General features: G+C 36.3%; 1 protein-coding gene across 1 annotated transcript; it reads right to left on the bottom strand.

Annotated features, from left to right (window-relative positions):
- Nucleotides 1-593: 593 nt before the first annotated feature.
- Nucleotides 594-18,029, bottom strand: Csn1s2 (alpha-S2-casein). Its single transcript, NM_001172894.1, is given in 18 exon segments — nt 594-880; nt 2,991-3,036; nt 4,107-4,235; nt 5,138-5,182; nt 5,269-5,292; nt 6,169-6,195; nt 6,753-6,779; nt 9,763-9,789; nt 10,280-10,411; nt 11,736-11,759; nt 12,648-12,674; nt 13,054-13,080; nt 13,648-13,674; nt 14,038-14,076; nt 14,160-14,183; nt 14,732-14,758; nt 16,297-16,359; nt 17,996-18,029. Coding segments are annotated over 16 exon segments (672 nt in total). The 5' UTR covers nt 16,348-16,359; nt 17,996-18,029; the 3' UTR covers nt 594-880; nt 2,991-3,021.
- Nucleotides 18,030-18,176: the final 147 nt, after the last annotated feature.

Raw genomic sequence — 18,176 nt, 5'->3', positions numbered from 1 at the left:
GATCTGGGTTTAACTCTGTGGCAGCTGAAAGCTGACTAAGTCAGAGCCGCTGTAGGGTACTGGGAGCCCTACGGTTACAGGAGTATAATCTGCTGTCTTCAGATTTATTGCTTATGGCAAGTAAGACTGAAGTTTCCTGCCCCAAAACATACACAATTATTTTTCTGGTGGCTATGTGTTCTGGTTTAAATGTGAGATATTTCCCTGAAGTCTCAAGAGTGTAGGAGGTGGCTGGAGTGCGGGGCATCACATGCTGAGGTGGGTCAGTCAGTCAGGCAACCTGGCAGAGACCAGAAAGGGTGCACTGCTGGCGCTGGCTCCTCCCGCTCTCTCTGCTTGCTGGCTGGCATGGGATGAGCAGTCTTCCTGCATCCCGCGTTTCTGCCTTGGACCTCGTCAACTTTGCACAGAACCCGCTGGAAACTGATTTAAATGAACCCCTCCTCCTTAAGTCAGGGTCAGGTACCCTGTCCCAGTGATGGGAAAGTGATGAAAGCCACCAGATGATGAATGTCAGGGATGAAAAGACTGCTGCTGTTAGCATCAGCAGCCTCATGGGTCAGCGTAAGCTTTGCAAAAGACAACCACGCACTAAGGGATGCACTTAGAGTTTTATTTTGCGAGGAAAAGTAATGTGGTTTAACAGAAAAAAAAGTTGCAGAAACACGTTAAATTAGTTATCAACGCAGCTCCTATGCAACAATACGGATCCAACAGATTTGACACGGACCAGCAGAAAGACTGGAATTCCGAAGGCGCCCTGTGGGGTCTTCTTTGGCTCAGGATTTCTGTCTTGTCTGTAAGTCTGTCTAAATATGCTGGGAGCGTGAAGTTAAAAGGCAGAGAAAGAGACTGTAGAGGGTAGATTTTCCAGTTAAACCTGCAAAAGCATAAGGCAGTGCTGAATTTATATTCCAAAAGTCAACATTTGCTTATTTACAGGACACACACAAATATCCTGCTGGGTCTATCCGGTTGCTTTCATTTATAACTATTAGTTAGTATTGTCTGGCCCTGAAATGTAAGCTGGACATAATATTTTAGTAGTTCTTTGTGGTTATGCTTGGTAGACTCAATGAAGTTTATGAAGTAAAAAGGGAAATTTTTTCATGCTAAAGTAAATTTGAACAAATTAATAAGTTAATAATGTATTCAGTCTACCATATAAAATAGTATTTATATGCATTTAATAAATGATAGCTACATATTAATTTGAAGGAACGTTTTAATTATTCTTATTTTGGGCATAGCTTATTGGGAAAACAAAATATGTCTGCTTCATATATTTTAAAGTTTTTGATATAATTAGAATCTAGATTTCAGTAAAATAACTTTATAGTGCAAAATGACTTGGTGAGGATATTTCATTAAGTCATTTTAAAAGTGAATTCAAAGTTATGGTATACTTTTCAGGTTTTCTTTGTTTATTTTATATTTTTTCTGTGAGTTCAATATCCTGTGCCTTATTTTTTCTCAACCTTGTGCTACTGCATTCTACCTCTATAGGAGTGTTTATCAGGGCAGTGTTCATTCTGTGTCATTATTTAAACAGGCTTAAAGAGAGTACGTTTGGTATCTTAGTTCCCTATCCTTAAGTTACTCAAAACCTGGGGCACATCAGAAGCTTTTACAGAAAACGTAGCATTTGTGATAGATAATGACAGCAGAGGGGATATTGGTTTTTTAAATGTAAAATACAACCGTATTTTCAGCTCTTACTCATAATGGTTATGTTATTATTTTTCTCAGTTGAGGTTAGCTCACCTGATCCTTCTTCACTGTTTAAGAGTGCCAGAATGACAGGACAAAGCAAAGAATATTTGTAACAATTTGCTCAAACTGATTAACAAAAATTAAAAAGAGAAACAAGAAATGAAACCCTCTCCAGCACTCCCAAGCCATACTTTGAGTACGGTTTGGCATAAATAGTGGAGTGTTTAAGCCCAGTGCTAGAAACCCGTATTCAGTTTTTGGATCTGCCACTTATTAAATTATTTTGAATAATTTATTCAATGCCAATTGGATCTCAGTCCCCTTATCTCAAATAATAATATTAGCTTTGTCGTAGATTTTATGAACATTAAATTAGTTAATATAGGCACAGGGCTAGAACTGTGGCTGGTAAGTCATAAGCTCTTAGTAAGTTACGATAGACGTTACTTTGTGCATGCACGCGTGGGGTGCTAGGGCTCAAACTCAGGTTGTGTACATTAGGCAAGTATTCACTGAACTAGACTACATTTTTTTGAAAGCCCCTTTGTCATGTTTAAAGTGTATATTTAAGATCTAAAAAATAGCATCTGTGAGGAGAGCACAGGTGACCGCACTGAGACAGCATTCACTACCTCCCAGTCCACTCTGACTAGGAGCAGAGAGGGACGAGGACAGAGGATGGGGTGGGGGAGAAGCAGGGACTTATCCTGAGGTGCTCTAGGTTTGTGTGACTGGGTGCTGTCTGGGAGGCTCATCCCACCCGCGGCCCTGTGTTGGCTGGGCTGCGTTTTGTGAACTGTCTTGGTGTAATGAAGTTAGCTTCTGTAGATAACAAGATGGCCTTTCAAAATACTTTATACCATTGAAGGGAAGAGGCCAAGGAGCCAGCGGTCCGGTAGATTGTTAGGAATCTTCAGCAAATGGAAATGCTGAGTCAGAGCGGCCTGGCAGACAGCTAGGTGGGGGCCACACTGTGTGAAGAGTACCCCTGTGACTGTTTCCTCCGGGGCCTGGCTTCAGGGAACCTGCCATTAGCTACCGGAGCTCACTGCTGATTATTTAAGAAATATTTATAAACCACACGTGTGCATGATGCAATGATAACTTGCACTTGTGAGTCAAAAAGATATGCTTGGAATCTAAAATATTTCTTGAGCTAAAATGAAATCTGAAATACAGTGCTTAACAAAAGATTTAAAATCACGTTCTTCACAGTGTGATCACATAAAAATCCTGCTTGAATTATCATTTCATTTTAGGCACAGCGGCATACTTACCAAGACAAGGTAAAAACAGTTAATCCAAGAATCAAGCTTGTCTCTCCTTAAAAGGAAAGAAATAGCACATTTCATTTTTAAAAATATTTCTGATAAATAATGCCCCAAAATGTTTATTTTTTCCATGGGAATGGTTAGGGCAATCTTTGTCATGTCAATAAGCAAACATAGGCGTAGGTACTGAGCATCCATAATAATATGAAGATATCTTTAAACATTACATGGCTATCTATCTAAAATTAAACTGTAAAATTATTCTGGGAAACAGTGACTTGTCTAAAATCATATGTTTGTTTACATCAAGTCTTCTGGTTCTAACTCACAGGTGATAGGAATTAGTGTTATCAGTTCTGTCTTGTCAATCCACTGTTGTTTTTCCATTGATTTCTCATATCTGAGAAAACTCTTTCCTAAATGTTACTTTCTAAAAATAAAATGGAAAATAAATGCAAATACAGCTTGTTTCAGGCATTTTTATAATTTCAGTTATTTTTATAAAAAGGAAATAATATTTTCTATTTTGATCTCTAAGACTTGTTATAGGAGCTGGGTGTGGTGGGCATGCCTATAATCCTAGCACTCTGGAGGCTGAGGCAGGAGGATCCTTGAATGTTCGAGACCACTCTGAGCTACAAAGTGAGCTCAAGGCCAGCCTGAACTGCATAGTGAGGCCCTGTCTCTCTCTCTCTCTCTTTTTTTTTTTTTCTTTTTCCTTTTTATCGGTACCAGGGGTCGAACTCACGACTGCCTGCTTTACAAGGCAGGCGCTTATGCTGCTGAGCTAAATCCCCAGCCCCTGTGAGGCCCTGTTTCAAAAAGACACAGACACAGACACATACACACACACACACAAAGAACTGTTACAGGAATGAACTAAAATGTTGTGAGTGAATATTTAAATTTTAATCCAATGTAAATCCAACGTATAATTTTTATTTTCATTTATTATAGCTGTGTTTGCACTATGATTCCTAACTGAATTTTGATTCTAGAGATTTTTATTTAATTTTGTCTCAGTTTCTCATTGATAGCTTGTTGAAGTTTTCTCTCATTTCTGTAGCTTTTATCACAAAATATAACTAATTTTAAAATTAAAAATAAAAAGAAAGAACTTACCTGAGAGGCATCGACTTGGTCAGCATTTGTATTATAGTGATTCCACGGCATTACAAATTTCAGATACTGGTCAACATCTTCTAGGGTCTGGGACCAGAAGGCCTTCTGGGAATATTCATGAATTATGTTCTGGAAAAACATGTAAATAATTATCTCTGTATTCTACGTGTCAGAGCAGACTTGAGTTTAACCAAGTGAATTGAAACTATATTTGGTTAAGTTCTAAATGATACCAAATAGACCTAACCAAAAGGAAGATTATTTGTATACCATTAACTCTGTCTACATTCTCAGGATGAACTCTGGTACTGAAAGAATCATGTGGTGAATTCAGACTCTTAAGGCCAAAATGCTTATGTGAAAGGAAATGTCCTGATTTACTAAATGTCTCAGGTTGTTTCTCTTCCATGTCCAGCAGAAAAACCAGTCCTTAGAATCAGGGAGAATGTGGATTTATTAGTAGACCCCGTGACCTTGAGCCAAGTCACATCTCTCAGTTATTTATCTTGCAGACGTAAGTGAATTAATACAGAGAGAGCGTTTGCTGGGTGCCTGTCACGCAGCTTCTGATCCCCAGGCACTCCGCTCCTTTCCTTCTGTTTTGAACTCTCTAAATGGCCTGGTCAGAGGTTACTGTAGGGATTCAAATTGTAATTAAACAGCGGCACCCTTCTTTGGGATACACTTCCATTTTTTTTTTTTTTTTTTTTTTTGGTACTATAACTCAAACTCACAGCCTCATGCTTGCCAGGCAGGCGCTGTGCTGCTGAGCCATATCCCTGGCCCCATTTTTATGAAGTGGAAAATTAATGTGTTTCAGAATTCCCAGAGCATAACAGTTGGGCAGATACCTCCCTGTGATATAATTAATATAGAGGATAAATACTTCTGTAACAGTTTTCACAGGCATAAGGAAGACACAGGGAAACTGGAATTTATTTAAAATAGTTTTCTTTTGTCATAAAAACAGCAACTTGAAAATGTATAAACAGTGTTGAGTTGTGTTGTGAATGTTTGTAATGAAAACTCACCAGGAGACTTTGGATAAGCTTTTGTACTTCATCCATCTTAGTTTTCTGTTAATAATAAAAAATATTATTAGATACAAATGAAAGTATTCTGGGTATACGTTAGATAATCTCAGCGAAGGAAAATGACTCACCTTAATAAATACGTCAGTGGATTTCTTAGAGAAAGAAAATGAAAATCAGCTTTATAATCCACCAGTAATTTATCTGCAGCACTAGGGAGTTAGGGCTAGATTTGCAAGGCCATGCCATTGTTACCAAAAATCAAAGTCCTACCTTACAGGAACTTAATATGCATTAAATGAGTTTAAATACTCATTATCAGAGAAAGCTTTTCTTTAACGTAATGGTGCTTGGTTGATTACATTATCTTCACTGTTCATGTAATGAAATGTCATATTTCCTAAACTATAGGAGAAGGAGGAGCAGGGCAGGGGAGACAGGAGAGGAGGGGGGACAGGAAGGAAGGGGAGGGATCACTGCTCTCACTGAGTTGGAGTCTGCGTGCCCTCTCCTGGAGACTGTGGTGCTTCTCCAGCAAAGCACACCCCAAGCTCTGAGAGAGGGCAGTCAGCCTGCCTGTGGCCGCACCGGCCTGTGACCAAGCTCTCCAGGGCAGGGTGCTGTCCGCTGTGCTCAGGCAGGCAGCAGGTGTTTATGGAAACAGATTTACGCAGCTCACAATCCAGCCCCTTTCTAGCGTGGCAAGCTAAGGAGAGACGGTTTTGGATAAAGCTGTGGTGAAGGCAGTCCCGATTAAACTTCGGTGTCGTTAAAAAGTGGTATTTCCAAGGCCCAGCATGTGCTGCGCTTTGTCTGAGTGTGAGGCGGAAGGGCGGTGGAGGGGGCCCCTTTCTCACCTCTCACTGAGCTTGGGTTTATTTCCTATGAGGCCTTTCCTTTATTTCTACGGTATATTTTGCTGTAGTGCTGCTAAAATTTAGCAACATTTAATTTATTAAAATAATTACCCAACAGCAGGAAAACTATTTCTCAATGAACTTGCTGGTTAGTTGATTTTAAAAGTCACTTACCTCCGTAGATGAACTGCTAGAGGATTCCTAGAGAAATAAAACAATAAAATAATAATTAATAATCATAAAACCTAGGAATAGTAGTTGAGTCTTTAGCAAAATATTTTCAGTATTTGTAGAATAGAAGCGCTTTCTCATATACAAGGAAGCAATATGGTAAGACTAATTACTAGTTAAATTATTAGTTTAAAAAGCATTAAAAACCTGATTTTTTTTTTAAAAAAAGAAAGCACCACTTTGAAAGCACCACTACAGAAGGGTCTTGCTTACGTGATAGGTGTTAACAAAAACAATTCAGATGAGTTGAGACAACTTCAGGCAAAGGATCGCAAGGAATCATATTTTTAAATAACTTGAAATGTTAATATCAAATTACCCTGATTTGATCATTACACATTGCATATATGTGTTGATATATAACTGTATGCTCTGTATCTTGTATAATATGTGTGCCATTTAAAAATAAAATATTTTAAAAGTGAATATTCTATCCTGTTAAAAGAATATTTAAAAAGCATGTATATTTTGATGTTAGATTTTAGAAAAGGAGTGACATATAACTTCACATAGAAATAATACATTACCACAGCAGTAGTCTTCTTTAGGATGTCCTTAAAAGAAATAATAAAAGAGTTAGATACATTATTTTTACTCTGTTGGTTGTGTATCATTTCCTCTTGGACATATGCAAGAACATTCTTTATTTGTAAAGCTAACAAAGGAAATATAAATCCATTTGTGTTTCTTCTTTTAATCACTTCTGTATTCACCAGGTATGCAAATATGTAAGAAACACAGTGTTTATTAAATGTATCTTCTAGAAAATGAATAAATGAGTGAATGCATTCAAAAGATTGTTCGCAAATAATTTAAATTGACATATTGTGATAATTAAAAAATTATGTTTATTTTCAAAATGGCTGTATAATCAAATGTGTGAGTCGAGTGAAATATATATGCATCAAATTTCTATGACTAATTTTCAAATGAGCAATTTCAAGAAAATATTAAATAAAGTATAGTTTAGGTAGGTAAAGGGGCAAATCACATGGTAAAGCTCGAAATTTAATAGAGTCCAAATTTAAAGGAAAAAGTACCTAGTGCAGGGATTCCCTACCAGAGAAGACCTGAATTCTTTGAAGCTACTCTTGCAAGCAAAAAGCAAGACGTGTGGGTGCTGGTCCCTCTCTCCCTTGTCACTCGCTTGTGAAATCCTTGCTTGCCCAGTGCCCGGGTCCCAGTGTTGCGGTGACCACAGGTGGGGTTTCTTCTTGGGGTCTGATCTCCTCCTTGCTGTTAATCTGCCTCTTACCATCTCTGCCATCAATGAGTTCTTTCAGAGCTGGAAAAATCTTTTTTATTTGCACCTCTAATGAACTCAGAAAACCATCCATGGTGGAAATCACACATGGGTGTGTTAGGGAGGTTAAAAAGCACGTTTTTCAAGTACTGATAAACCTACTAGCTCCTTCCTCTTGATGAAGTGATCTGGGGCTGCTCTCATTGCACGTACTGTAGCCTGCTTGGAGCAGAGATCTTCTTAATAACAGGCAAGAAGAGTTCCTAGAACTGCGCTGAAATCTGCAGTATTACTTCAGAACCACCAGCTAAACTCAGCAAAAAGCTACTGTGAATTCTCGTGTGTTGGAAAAACATGAGTCCACCCAAATATATATTAAAATTAGAAATAAATATTTTCAAACATAAAACAAACCCAAATGAGTTGTAACAGGAGCTAGAAAAACTAAATCATGCAACATTCTCAACGCTGTGAAAGGAGATTGTGCTGCAGGTGCCACTACTAATGTGTGTGCTAGAAACCTTTCAGCGGTGATGGCCGTGAGGACTCCATGAAGTCTGAGCTAGGTCCTCACTAAGGGCTGCAGACTGGTCTTGAACTCAGTAAGTATCCCATGCTCTCCTAGAACTTGCTGAAATCTTCCTGCCTCAGCCTCCCACATGCTGAGATGACAAAGTGTGAGCCTTCATGCCACACTCTAGAGTGTAATTAATTAAAAAAATTTAAAGAATAAAGAATAAAAGTCACTCAACAATCAGGTTTCTATTCCTTATGGAAAGTGACAAATTCAGCTTGATCAATTGGTTTACATATGATTAAATCTTTTTAATTGATTATTTATCATATTCTTACAAGTAGTTGCCTTCATTATTTCTGAGTTATCGTACTCAAAATTTCAGTGGTCATCAGTAAGAGGAAAATCAGTTTATAGGAAAAGGATATTCTAAGAAAAATATATGCATATATTTGTGCCTATACTCATATGCCTGCTTGCATTTAATAGGCAAAAATAAAATACATTAATTTTTCTGAGAGCAAGGATATGGAACATAGAAATGATTTTTAATTTTTATGTGTTCAAATATCTAGTAGACTCAGATTAATTCAATAATTCTTTTCAGAAGATTGATCTGCATGAAATGGCGACATTTCCCTACCTAGTAAACTGTTCACTGGTTTTAAATTAAAATCCACTGTATCATGGGCTGGAACGAAAACAGCAACTGACTTTCCTGCATTTCTGAGCATACAGACGAGGGGTGCGAGGTGCTGAGAAGCTGAGTGTGGTTACGGGAATCTGTCCAACCTGCTGGCCAGGGGGCCTGCAAGGGGATACTGCACAGGTGGATGAGTAATACTAGACTAATATTATTGTATTTTTACACAGAATACCTTTGATGTATTCAAATACTGATGTAATACTATACCTATTAGCCTGAAAAACCTAAAATAATAAATTTTAAAAAAGAAAAGCTTTTCTTTCTTTTTTTTTTTGTTTTGTTTCTCTTTCTTTCTTTCTTTTTTTTTTCTTTCTTTTTTTTTTTCTTTTTTTTGTCTTTCTGAGATGGAGTTTTAGCCTTTCAGCTCACTTTGTAGTCCAGGCAGGTTTCAAACTTGCAAGGATTCTCCTGCCTCAGCCTTCTGAATGTAGGAATTACAGATGTGTTCCACTGTGCCAGACTTATTTTCCAAATAATGCTTGATATTTGTACCTGTTCTAAGTCTGCTTTACTTCTGGTTTTGATCAAAAACATTACAATTCAGTTGCTGCATCTCTTAAATTTTGGAGGATGGTCTCCTAGGATTGTACTGAGAGCTCTGTTCTTGAAAAATATTTTTAAAAATTGTGTCCTGTTTCAAAGGGATATAGTGCCATTCTAGCGTTCTTTAGAAAAACAGCAAGAAATGGGCCAGGAGTACCCTTTCAGTAATACCTAACTTTGACAAAGTGCTTAAAGGAAACACACATGTGATTCCTCTCATTTTATTTATAAAATTTCAGGAGCACACTCTCCCAGGGTAATGATGATATTAAAGGATGCCTTTAGAAAGGAAATAGTGTCAAAATGTTTGGTGGTATCTTTTATCACATTTCTATCTGAATCCTTGGGTGTGTGTGTTTTCGGTCTGTCCCCCTGATTTTTCTACAAGGTTGTTGTTCAGCTCTCCCGGATTCCTTAAATTTAGAGTAATTGCTTAAGAAAGTGAAGATAAATCCAATCTAGCACACTATGTAACATCTTGCTAGTTACAAAGGGATTCATAGAAAATTGCCTCATGGAAAACTGCTTTACCTCAATGGTGGAGATCTGTTCTTTGCCCTGTATTAAAAGAAAAAAGTGCAATTTTTGTTTGTGATGAAAAGGCCAAGAACAGATGTGATTATTCTTCATGTAAAAAAATATTCCTTAAGACAAAATCATTTTATGAAACAAATGGAAATGTTACTTAGAGCTTGGAAATTTATTTCTTGCATTTTCTTACATTACATTATAACTTTTTGTTATCATTAGATTAAGACAATAAGTTCTACCTTCTCTTATGTTAAGTAATATTTTGAGGGACCAAGTAACATGATATCTGAACAATTATTTAAGACATGTATATTACATTTAAATTACTATTATATTACAATTACTTTTATGTCACAATTGCTACAGCTGTTACTGTATTTGAATTATATTGTTTGAAACTTCATTTCTAGACTAAGAGATTTTATTATTCACAGTTGTTCTACTATTTAAGTTAAAATTTAAGGTATCTGATTTTACATTCTGTGTGCTTCCTGCCCTCCCAAAACACAGAACTCACCAAAGTGGGAAGCACAATGGGGTAGGGTCTTGTGTAAATCTGATTCCACGGGCTCATGACAACGGGACGTTGGTAAAAATCCGGGTTATACTGGGGTACCATCCACTTCTGATAAAGTTGATCTTTTTTGTTCTGCAGAAGAGAATCATCAGTATTTACATACTTTGCTTTCCATAGCCCCAAATAAATGTTAGTAGCACTCAGTGAACTTTGAATAATTTATGTATGGTGGAAAATGTACCCAGCACAAGAATAGTTAAGATACATACATTGATTGTAACTGTGAACATTGATAGGTGGTTATAGAGATAAAGGCATTATTTAGGGTTCTACAGAGGAAACAAATCTGCTTTAAATAACCAGACGTTTGTATAAAGAAGGAAAAATATTGCATTACACAATGTCTCTTTTCTTTCTGTGTGCTCATTTCAAAAAGTTTATCATTCTTTTTTCTTTATCTGTGTCAGAAACTTGTGTGGTCCTTGAAATGAAAAGGAACCAAACTTTAATTTGTGTGACCATGGACACTGGAAACCATGACTCTGATTAAACTTTTTTATCACAGCAAACGTAATGGAGGATGACACCAGTTAAAATAAACAGTACACAGCATTTTGCTAGTTAACATGCTGGTAAGTCCCAGACCTTTGGACCTGACTTCATTAAGGTATTTTTCGAGATTAAATATGAAATCAAAAAAGCATCTTGTCTCAGAAGAATTTTTGTTTTATAGTGAGTGAAAATAAACAGATTCCTAGAAACTCAATGAAACTTTACAATTACCTTGGGATATTTGTTAATAGAAACATAATTAAAGGTAGCATAAAGTGAGAATGCTACTTCAAGAATTTTCTCAAAATACAAGGAAGGACTCTTAAAACAATTAAAATTTCCTTAAGAGTGTCTTATTTAGAATGCCCTATTTTTAAATATTTCTGCTATAAATTTTGGAATTAGTATCATATAGTATTTCCCTGTGCACACAGTAAAGTCCTCTAGACCACAGGAAAAATTACACAAACATCCGTGTCCTTGAAATCTTTTTTTGTAGATATGTATTTATGATAGTATTGTGAAATTTAATGAGTAATAATGCAAAATGACTGCACTGATATCTTAATTATTTTCAAATCAGTTGGATAATAGCTTACTTATTCTTCTTAGCACAAATATCCATGTCTATTTGATAGTATATTAGTTAGAAATGGTAAAAATGAGAATAGGAAGATACATTAGTTTCTACAAATTCGGGGAGTAAATGTCCAACAGGGATGGAGCAAACTGCGTGAACATTTGAAGGAATGGCTGTATGTTACTTAAGAGAAAATTACATTTGTTTTCTGTAGTGCTTTTCTTCCACAGTGAATTTAATGTTGTGGTAAGAAAAAAAATGGTATAAAATCCCACAAAACATCAGAGAATTCATTACCACATTGTTTGAGGGAAAATCACTTACCTCTCTGTGAATGTCAGCAAATTCCTTAGGAAAGAAGAATTAACATTAGTTGTATGATTTAGTCATGGATTCGTACTAGTGTACAAGAGACAATTCAGCATTTATGGCCCAGTCCATTACTACTGAGAAATTACATTGCTTATTAGAAACGTAATAAATTAAAACATTTATATTCTGAGCTGTCATTCTATATCAAAATAACATTTCATGACTAAAATATATTTTTTGCTTGAAAGTTTTCATTAATTATGCCTACTTTATACAATCTCAATCTCCAGGGCCCCCAGAAGAGAGGAAGTGACCCAAAGTGTTGCACACACGGCGGGCGACGCATGTGCCCACAGTCCTCGTGTTTTCTAGGGGATGCACTCGCTACCTGTACGTGACCCCTGGTACTCCCTTCGGCCCTGGTGCTTGCATCTTAGAAGATGAAGGTTGGTTCCTGGCCCCTGGGAGGAGAGTTCAGTGTGCACCGAGAGCCTCCAGGCTGTGCTCTGTCCTGCACGGATGCCTTTGTGCATCATGATGAGCTGCTGACTATCTCAACTGTGGTGGGGCTTCCTTGTAGTGATGACCTAGCTGACCCTCCTTCAGATTTTAAGATGCTTCGGAGCACCTTGCTGCCAGCTGTGGGCTGTGCTTTGAGAACCAGCGCTCCGGGAAACAGCGCATGGCTTCTGAGGGCCAATGCTCTGCTTCTGACTTGACCCAGGCTTGAGGTACCCTGCACTTTCATCTCCTCTCATACGCTTGTCAAAGAAATGGCACAGGAAACCAGTGTTCACTGCGTCGGTTTCAATCTTTCCACAATCACATTAAATTTGGGTAACAATTTCCTGTACAGTGTCACTGCTAGAAACCTGCTCTCTCTGAATGCACTTGATTTTGGGGTGAAAAGAAAGTATCTCTTACCTCGCTAGAAGATCTGCTAAAGAATGCCTTGAGAAATAATAAATAATAATTAAAATATGGTGACTGCGTTAAACCCTCATTATTTATTTAAAGTTTATTTCAAATAGTTCTCAGATTATCTATATGCTCATTAATATAAGTTAAAAGGATTGAAGGAAAAAATAAAATCAGGTTTTGTCACTGCAATTAGTGATCAACTTTGGTAACCAAATAAGAGATAAAGCACTTTATTTTTTAAGAAGTGTCTCAAGTTAATATTAATGTGGGAAAGGATAAATTGTCATTTTAAAGCAAGTTTAATCATTTTCTAGCTTAATAAAGTAAAAACTAAAGATTTTCCCAGATGCCATTAATACTAAATTTCACATATTGAAAGAATAAAAATTATTCAAATAAAGTTTCTTACCATTTTAGGTGTGTTCTTTGTAGCTTCCTTAAATAAAAAAGAAAAATAATTAGATGTATTTTCTCTATAGCATTGTTTATAAAATATTTTCTCTTGAACACAAGGGAGAAATCCCTCCTCCTAATGTAAAGCATGAGAACAGAATTATTTTCAGTTTTTGAGTCATGTTGAACTATATCAGAATAGCCAGTGAATGTATTTTTGGTAACAAATTATGCTTCTATTATAAACATACTGATTTAAATTTTGATGAACCAGTTTCAAGAGCAACAATGCATCTTTACTGAAACAGGAAAATAAAATGGAGAAAGGAGTATGTAAAGATCGAAAGAAATATTTTTAACTCTTAGTAAGAGATTGTCTAGTTTTCATGGAATCTCATAATAAAGTATGTTAACTGATTTTTGCAAAAAAGTGTTTTCTTCAATAGAATTATTTACAGATTGAAGTAAGAAAATTAATTTTGCCCTTATTTTTAATAATAATCATGGTTTACAAATTTGAAAGACAAAATATATTTCCCTAATCCAAATTAATTTCAATTTTGCTCAAAGCAACACTATTTTTCCTTTATGTTCTCTGTATCATACATACCTTGCAGAGGGAGGCACAAATGGTCTCCTAAAGAAGAAAAAAAAAGAAGAATGATATATGATTTATTGAATTACAACATAATATATTTTTACCTAAAGTAATAGCAAAGAAAACACAACTTTGTAGGGAGGCAGAATGAAGCTGATGGGCCATGAAGAATAAATTCTTTCAAATACTTTCTGTTTTAATCGCACGAGGAAACAAACAGCCAGCAAGTCTTTCCTGGATACTCATTTACACTGGTCTATAACATTTTGGTAAAACAATGAAAAGATAAATATTTTCACAATTATAGTTAAATAACTCATTTTTTGTTGAGTGAGACATACTTATGTTTTACAGAAACAGGTATTCATCAAAGATTAATAGACCAAAGTAATTGAATTTTACCTCACTAGAAATAGTGTCCATATTCTTGTCCTTAAATTTCTACAAAATAAAGTTTTATTTTAATATCTTGATTTACTAAAAAAAGTTAATATATATTTTAGTTAAGAAATTAAAAAACTTACTTCCTGGGAGATGCTGACAGATTCCTTAGAAAAGTTAAAAAGAAATAGTAATTATTTACCTCATTGCATTTAGGACTGCTGCAAAGCCTCAGTGCCCACCCAGCCCCGCAGGCAGGTAATATGTGTCTGTACTGAGGACAGAGCTGGCTGAAGCTTCACTCTGTACAGGACCACGCAGTGTTCCTGATCAACTTTGGTTTACAAACAAGAGAAACAGAGTTTTCTTAAGTATTAAACACCAAAAGAAAATATTTTCTGCTTCCTGTGCACAATTTCTAACCCCTCCCCACACCTTTTTATTCTTTTCTTTTTTTAGGACCTGAAAAACAGCAAAGTCCTTGCAATGACTGGTAAGGGCATCTCTAGGTATTGGCTGTAAATGCAGGCTCTGGAAGCCATTTGGAAATCAGCATTTTATACATACCTAGAGCAGCCTGAGTTCTGGCTCCAGAAATGTAGAATGGAATGTGTGCGTGTGTACACACACACACTCACATGCACACTTGTTGGTTTAGGGTATATCATGTGTTTACCAAATTAAAGGATTTTGTCTTTATATTAAAATGTCTTACCTCACTGGAGGACTGTTGCTCTGTCTTCTATAAAAAAAAAAGTGCAAATTTCACTTTTATGGCTTATTTAAAATGTGAAGCTGTCACTTTGTGTGTGTGTGTGTGCACGTGTGTGTGCATATGTGTGTGTGTGTTCTGGTAGGGAAATTTTGTATAGATTTCTGGGATCCTATAGTTGAATGAAGTTGCTTTATAGTATTCTTTTGTTTTCCTGCAATATTAATAAGCAAATGATAGGTACTTCAGATACATTCCTGCTATAGCTCACTAGAATTCTTGGTTTCAGGAAGTGGTTCAGGTCTCCGTGTTTAAGTATTAATCTTGTCACAGATTGGAATTTTGTATATACATAGATGTTCCCAAAGAATTTTAAGATGATTTAATGCTGGAATGCTGTATTTTATCTCATCTAGTTTACAATGCTTTTATTAAAAGTACTAGTCTGGCACTTCTATCAGTAACAGGAATGATGAGAATTAAGTTCATTTCTCAGTATGAATAGTTGTACAAACGTAACTCTGTACCTCTGATCCCAATTAGATTGTAGTAAAATCTAATTTTTTGCCTCCGATCTAACACTTGCCGGACACGGCTGTAGTTTTAGCTGGATGAGTTTGCTCTGGTGTAGGGAACATTGAGGGCATTTACTGATAGAGAGAAAGACAGAAAGCAGGGGGCAGGTGTGATGCCCGCACGGGGACACCGAGGGTAAGGTGGCCCCTGAGACGTGGTCAGGGGTGCTCTATGTACCTGGCTCTAACTGAAACTCAAAGTTTGTCATTGCATTAGCTCTAAAAGAGAGAAGAAATGACAAATGCTTGTCAAGACTGACGTGTGAGATGTGGAGTCACAGGGGAGGCAGAGAACTCTGAACACCTCAGGGGTCGTCCTGCACTGCCGGGGTGATATCCAGGGAGGGAACAAGAGGCGGGGTGTGGGTTCCTGGGGAAGGGGAGACGCTGAATACTCTTGACCAGTGAGTAGATGATTGGTGTGTTTTAAAAACACTTTACATACAGTACTGAGCTCAGCGCTTTGCAAGGTGAATTTCATGACAGTACTCTCACCTAAAGAAGATGATGCTTTGGGAAGTTATAGAACTGTTTTGTGTTATGCTATTTGGCAAGTATTTAAAAGTTACCCATGTTTCTTATCTAATCATCTCAGATTCTGGATTACTGAGATCAAGATGAATGGTGTGTCATGTGTTTTAGATATAGTTTTTCAAATCTGGGTTTTTATTTGTTGCTTTCTTGTGCTATCAGATAAATATACTAGGGGCGTGAAACTAGTCCTCTGGTAAATTCAAACAGATGTCAAAGGAAGCAAATGCCTTGTAACCTATAACTAAATCAGCCCCTAACCTTACCAGGAAAATTCTCTATAAAGAGCGCATCTGCCTGCATATGTCCTGTAAAGAGGGCCAAGGTTTTCTTTGACTCTAGGTTTAGAGGGTTGCGTCCTTCATCTCTATCTCTTGTTGCCCGTGGCTGGAACCCCCTCTTATAATGGGTTTGTTGTTTGATATTTGGGTAACAGATTTTCATAAATAGGGCATCACTTACGTGCTTTGCGAGAGCCACAGCCAAGAGGCAGGTGAAGATGAAGAGCTTCATGGTTACTGAGTCCTGTAAAATAGACAAGCAATAATATTCTACCGTCCTTAAGAATCCTGTGTCATTGTTCATTATGTATCCTTTCATTTTTGTCTCAAATAGCAGGGAAAAGGAACTGAAGGTTGACAGAAACAAATTCAATCACATGAATACAAATATGACAAATTCTTTTTAAGGAGAAATTTATTAACATTATAATAAAAAACTTGGCTTCTAAAATGTGAAAAATCCTTTCAGTCCTACGAAATTACTAAGATTACTGGCTCTGTGTATAATCGGTTTGTTTATTAGCCTACTCGATGAGTACTTGCTACCACATGCCAGATTACTATCACTGACTTGATGCTGCAGTGATGCACCTGATAGATGGTTTTCAGACCATTTTATTCACAAATTCTCTCCCATGCTGATGCAAACAATGACCAAAAGTGCAAAGTTCAAAGGGAGCTCATTTGTAAACCCGTTTTCAGCTGTGCTGCACGAGATCATATGGCTCCGTCAGCCAACAGACTGAAGTGGAGATGGGTGGAAGGCTCAGAGTCCCTCAGGGTCACAGTTTGACCTAGAGCTGGGTTCTGAGAAGTGGGCAGGCACCGAGTGCCGCTGCCCCTAGTTTCATGCTCAGGTTAATGAGAGGCTTTATGAAGTTTCTAAACGCCGTCAGCTCATTCGCTCTCCAACACTACAACTGCATGCAGATGCACAAGCTTTTCCTCTGGTAAACTGATAATTGAAATAAAAGTATTCTAATGCATTTTTGGTATATAATATTATCTTGTAGTTTATGTCCTACAAATAATTATTGTTAACAGATACATTTCTTTCCTCAAACTATTAAATATGCCAGTGACCTGTAATTATACAAATCTAGAGTGTGTACAAATAGAATTATATTCGTTCTTAAAAATGATTTGCATTGCCTAAATCAATTATTAATCTTTTAATATTTATTATTAATGTCATACAGTATCTCAGCTATATATGCTTTTATACATGGAACTAGAAGATATGTATATATATATTATTTAATTTCCTCGATGTCTGAAATTACTTTAGTATATATGGCAGTTCAATTTAATTTTTGTTATACATTTCATATTCCATAGATGAAAGAAATTAGAACACAGACAAATGGTAAGTGGAAGTTAAAGAAATGCTTTTAGAATGGTACAATAAAAATGTAGTCAATCATAGGTGAAATTACTAAGTATCTATTCCATCTCAGATGTTATGCTAGGTATTATATATATATATATATATATATATATATATATATATTACATCTTGTCTCCAGAAAAACTGTTAGGTAAATGTTTTGGCTGTCAGACAAATAAAGTACTTTAGGAAGTGAGTCAAGAAAGAATGGTTGGATTTCCACAGGCTTCTTTATGGTGACCTTGTCTTTAAAATATGGTATTTTTTCATAAGATAGAGCAGTATAATAGACAGTTCCCAATTTCTCTATGCTAATTCCATCAAGCAATATCGAAAGAAAATAAATCATTAGGTGTTTTAAATTATTATAAAACAATTTCTCAAAACAATTTAAGGTATGATTATATTTATTTCTTTAGAATTTTTGTAGAACACTAGTAAGTTTAACAATATTATTTGTCACACAGAACAACCAAGAAAATGAAAATATTACCTTATTTCCCAAGTGGAAGACAAGAAGGCCAGGTAGCTCTGCACAGAGTTAGCACAGCACTATTTAAACCCTGATACTCCACTGTATGGTAATTGTGTGGTTTTCAAATACCTAAAAAGGCTTTGAATTCTAAGAAGTTATGATGATTAGAAATTGTTTCTCCATCTGTTCTTGTACCACT

This window comes from Cavia porcellus, unplaced genomic scaffold (assembly GCF_034190915.1).
Source record: "Cavia porcellus strain 051 isolate PalLab524CR breed Dunkin Hartley unplaced genomic scaffold, mCavPor4.1 scaffold_30, whole genome shotgun sequence".
Lineage (NCBI taxonomy): Eukaryota > Metazoa > Chordata > Mammalia > Rodentia > Caviidae > Cavia > Cavia porcellus.
Note: the sequence above shows the minus strand (reverse complement) of the source record. Positions and strands in the feature narration are given on the sequence as shown.